At 42.2% G+C, this 4,613-nt stretch overlaps 1 protein-coding gene across 1 annotated transcript; it reads right to left on the reverse strand.

The window, feature by feature from the left end:
- Positions 1 to 3,443: 3,443 nt before the first annotated feature.
- Positions 3,444 to 4,376, reverse strand: LOC124241486 (putative olfactory receptor 2W6). The gene has a single exon (XM_046665270.1). It carries the CDS (start codon positions 4,374 to 4,376, stop codon positions 3,444 to 3,446), a length of 933 nt encoding a protein of 310 aa, XP_046521226.1.
- Positions 4,377 to 4,613: the final 237 nt, after the last annotated feature.

Raw genomic sequence — 4,613 nt, forward strand, 5'->3', positions numbered from 1 at the left:
GAGTTCATGTCCATAAAAGATATTATTATTGTTCTTTCCACGTACCACAACACCTAGAAGTAGGTAACTTGATAGACTATTTGGATGACCTACTTAAAAATGTTATCTCACCAGCTTGCGGATAACATCCTATGAGACTGTGGTATTGTATGCCATGTAGAATATGCTTTATGTATCTAGTGTACTTTTTTTCCAAAGCCATAATACATGGGTCCAGGAACTAAGGAGCAGAAGTGGGTGTGAACCTTCTCACCACTTAATATCCCACTCAATTTTTTCCTCCCATCCCCACAACCTTGGTTTCTTCACTCTTGAGGTCTTAGTGCCCAAAAGATGAATGTGTCCACCTGAGGGTACAACAATGGTTACGATTTCACCTGGTGTGGTGGACACCTAGTGCCATGATGCCACTAAACTGATTAAGAGTATTAATTTCTTGTCTGAGGTGAATAATCCCAATTATTAAGGGAAATAGGTTTGTTGATACACAATGGGAACAAGGAAGACTATATTTGGAACTCATGGAACTCTCTGGGGTGCGTCTTAGTACTGCCATGTTTGATAGTTAACATCACAGTAAAACTATGACAGTCCAACAAAGGCCTCATACCTTCTAGAAACAAAAGTTTGGTTCAATTCATCAGGTAGTAGTTGCAAGCAAAGGTAACATGAACTGGGTCATTGATAAATAATGTTGAAATCAATACCGGCAGTGGCCTCATGACTCGTTATAAAAAAGAAGACTGTGGTGGTTATGGATATTTTAATGTATATATTAACCAATTATTTTCTATTTCATTCGTAGGCCATCAGACCCTGAGAAGTTATTGTTAGACTAGACGAAGAGAACAGTGTATCACCCAAGCTTGTGGACTTAAGATGAACAAGATGACTCACAGGACATGTGGCCCCTTGCTGGAGAGGCAGAACGTTGCCTCATATAAGGTGAAAGCCTGAGTTTTATGAGAGAGAAATTTTCATAGGAAGTGACAATGGATGTTGAGTGTAATAAGGATAAATGATGCCAGTCCTGAGCCAATGAGTCTCCAGATACACTTATTGCCCTTCCCTATCTGTTTAGTTTTGTGGTGGAGTGGGGTGGGTGTGGGATGAGGCATTGATGACCCTGCAGGCTGCATTTCCTTGGTTCTCATATCCACAGAAGACGAGAGGAGAGAATAAAAGGATACAGCAGACGTGCACTCCCTCCCACTCTGCTTCATGTGGCACCTCAGGCAGTAGCCACAGAAAGCGGCTCCACTTTCTGCATGAGTGGCCTGCCATGCTGGCTGCAGTTTCTTCCAGGCCACCCTACACCTGGGTTCCAGTAACATCACCTCCTCCTTTCATCACTCAAGTCTAGGGATGTGACACTGTTGCTGATCTCAGGGTTTCCTCAACCTCCCTGTTTGGATTCTCAGTCCTCTCATCATTTGAGTCCCAAATCCTGGCTTTAAATAGCCTCTGTTGTAAATACTTAAAGTTGTTTCTGTTTTCCAAATTGGATCCTTTCTGGCACAGAGTGCTCACTGACCTCATAAAACTTCACATGCTGTCCACTGACCCCACTGTCATGAATATACTGCCTTCATAAATGTTATGCCTTTGATTAGAACATCCATGATATGTGTTTCTCTAATTCAGGGCTTCTCAACCTCAGCACTGTTGAAATTTGGGGCTGGTTAATTCTTTGCTGTGGGAGACTACCCTGTACGTTGCACAACATTTAGCAGCATCCCTGGCTTCTACCTTAGATGTCAATGGCGCCTCCCTCCTAGGCTGTGATAAGCAAAAATGTCCCCAGACATCGCCAAATGTCCCCTTTGGGGTGGGAGTGGGGCAAAATTGCCTTCTGTTGAGAATGACTGTTATAACTGAAAAGCTGAAAAAAAACAGTTATTTCTTTTTCTCCTTTTAAGCAATGATTTATATTTGGACTAATCCCTGCCTCCTATGTTTCAATGTATGGTTATTATGGTGGTTCAAAAGAGATGGCTGCAGCCAATCATACGTATGATAGCTTTATTTTTTCAATCTACACCTTCAGTCACTTGCCAATACAAAATTCCTATCCTATATGAATGAAATGCTGCATATAACACCACAAAGATGTTTCAGAGGCATTCTAAACCATTTGCTGCCATATTGCATGGACATCTTGCCATATCCATTCATTCATTCAACCCACAATTATTGCATTTTTCAGAGTGTCAGGCTCCTTTCTAGCCACTTGGATTAGCAATTTAAGAAGAACACAAGTAGTGCTTCCAGTCTATCACAACTGGGCATAATAGTATGACATCCAGAGCCACATGAGAAATGATCGTGCCCTTCTGGGAATGAGAGATGTTTTTCTCAAGTAGCATGTTAATCAATGGACACTTTCCCTTGAAAGGATATGTCATTACAATCTCTGAGCCAAACCTTAGGAAATAGGATGGACTTGGGTCCAATTCTAGGCTACAGAGTAACTGGGCAACCTGTTAATGCCAGCATAGATTTGGAACCATGGGATCATTGTCATATGAAAAATACCTGGATTTGAAGTGCAAAACAGGCCACTTGACTCCCTTTGCTTTGATTTACCTACTCAAAAAAGTGCTTTTTGATTTTCAAATTCTCTCATCTTATGGAAGTAAGTGAGGAACTCTGTTTAGAGACTCATTGAAATCAGTTAACCTTTTCTCTATATAACTCACAATTCTCTTTATTCAGTTATCATTTTTGTGATCTTGAAATTCATAAAGTCTTATATCTCCAACAAACAAACATGTTTATTTCTATTATTCAAATAATATCTCCTTTAGAGAGAGATTCTATGTTTTAAATCAGATGAAATTTGGCATATTTTATGGCCTTGACCTGAATGGCCATGGGATTCCTTTCAGTTCTAAAAAGTAGGAATTCTTAAGATACTGTCTAGTCTCCATCTCTTCATTGTTTTTTATTTTTTGTTCTTGTTTTACGTATATTTATCGACAATGGATAAGTATTCCCTTGTACATTACTGACTAAATCCTCTGTATTTCACTATTTCTGGTAATTTTGATAGTGGGGAGGTGAGGATGATGAAAGAGAAGATGAAGAAGCTGCTGTGGCCATGAAGCTGCTTAATAAATGTAGTAGAATTCTCATCAGTGTTAATATAACATCTAGTTGTATATTTAGTGGCATTGAATAAGTTAGTAACTATTCATTGAGAACAGAAAGGCGTTATCAATGGGACACAGAATTACTCCCCAGTGAGAAATTCTTTGACCAAAGCTTCCTTTCAGGGATGGGTAAGTTTCCTTCTGGAGAGTTCCTACACTGTCAGGGTCCCAGGAGTAGTGGAGGATAGGATGCAGCAGACATTTCACTCCACTACTAGAAAAGTGAAACAAGTACACCCCAAATTGTGTTTCCTGGGGTTGCCTCAACTGTTCTTCCAGCTCCTGGTTGCCCTACACCTGCTCCTTTCCCATGACCCTCCTGACTGCTTTCTTCACATCTTTGTTCCTCAGCGTGTAGATCAGGGGATTGAGGGTGGGTGCAAGGATCATGTAGAGCACCGCCAGTGCTTTGCTCTGGTCCTGGGAGTAGTTGTCCTTTGGCTGCAGATACAAAAACATAATGGTCCCATAGAAGAGTGAGACCACCATTAGGTGGGAGGCACAGGTTCCAAAGGCCTTTTTCCTTCCCTTTGCTGAGTGCATTTTTATTACTGCCCTGGCAATGCACACATAAGAAGTCAGGATGATGGAGACAGGCATGCCTAGGATGATCAGCCGGGCAATAAACATTTTGGACTCTGTTGGGCCAGTATCAATGCAGGAGAGTTTAACAATGATCAGCAGCTCACAGAAGAAATGGTCCACGCGCCGGTTTCCACATCGAGGCAGCACCATGGCCATTGAGGACTGTAGAAAGGAGTTGGCAAAGCCAGAGGACCAGGAAACTGCAGCCAGGAGGTGGCACAGCCTAGGGTACATGATGGAGGCATAGCGTAGAGGCCAGCAAACTGCAACATAGCGGTCAACTGCCATCACTGCAAGGAGCACGCACTCAGTGGAGCCAAGTGCCAAGGCCAACCAGTACTGGACCATGCAGCCAGCATAGCTGATCTTCTTGTTGCCTCCCCACATGTTCACTAGCATCTGGGGCACAATGCTGGTTGTGAAGCAGAGGTCAAGCACAGAGAGGTTTCTGAGAAAGAAGTACATGGCTGTGTGGAGTCGAGCATCCAAGATAGAGAGTAGGATGATGGTCACATTCCCCAGAAGCGTTATTGTATAGAATATCAGGACAAAGAGGGAGAGGATCAACTCCAACTCAGGTCGCTCAGAGAAGCCCACTAAGATGAAATCTCCGCCTGTGCTATCATTGGTTGTTTCCATCTCCTCTTCAGCACTTATCACTGAGGGCAATCAAACACCATCTGGAGTGGGATTTAAGAGTAATAAGTAGGTAATTAATACTGGTAATGGATTTATTGGATAAGCATGGTCCCTGGATGTGACCTAAATTCTACTTTTCTTTTGTTTCTTCTTGTCCTTTCAAACTTATTTTCCACTGTGATCGCATGAAAACTCCAGCAGGCCCCTGACCTCCATGGTAATAAAGTATTACAACTA

The sequence above is a fragment of the Equus quagga genome, chromosome 7 (assembly GCF_021613505.1).
Source record: "Equus quagga isolate Etosha38 chromosome 7, UCLA_HA_Equagga_1.0, whole genome shotgun sequence".
Lineage (NCBI taxonomy): Eukaryota > Metazoa > Chordata > Mammalia > Perissodactyla > Equidae > Equus > Equus quagga.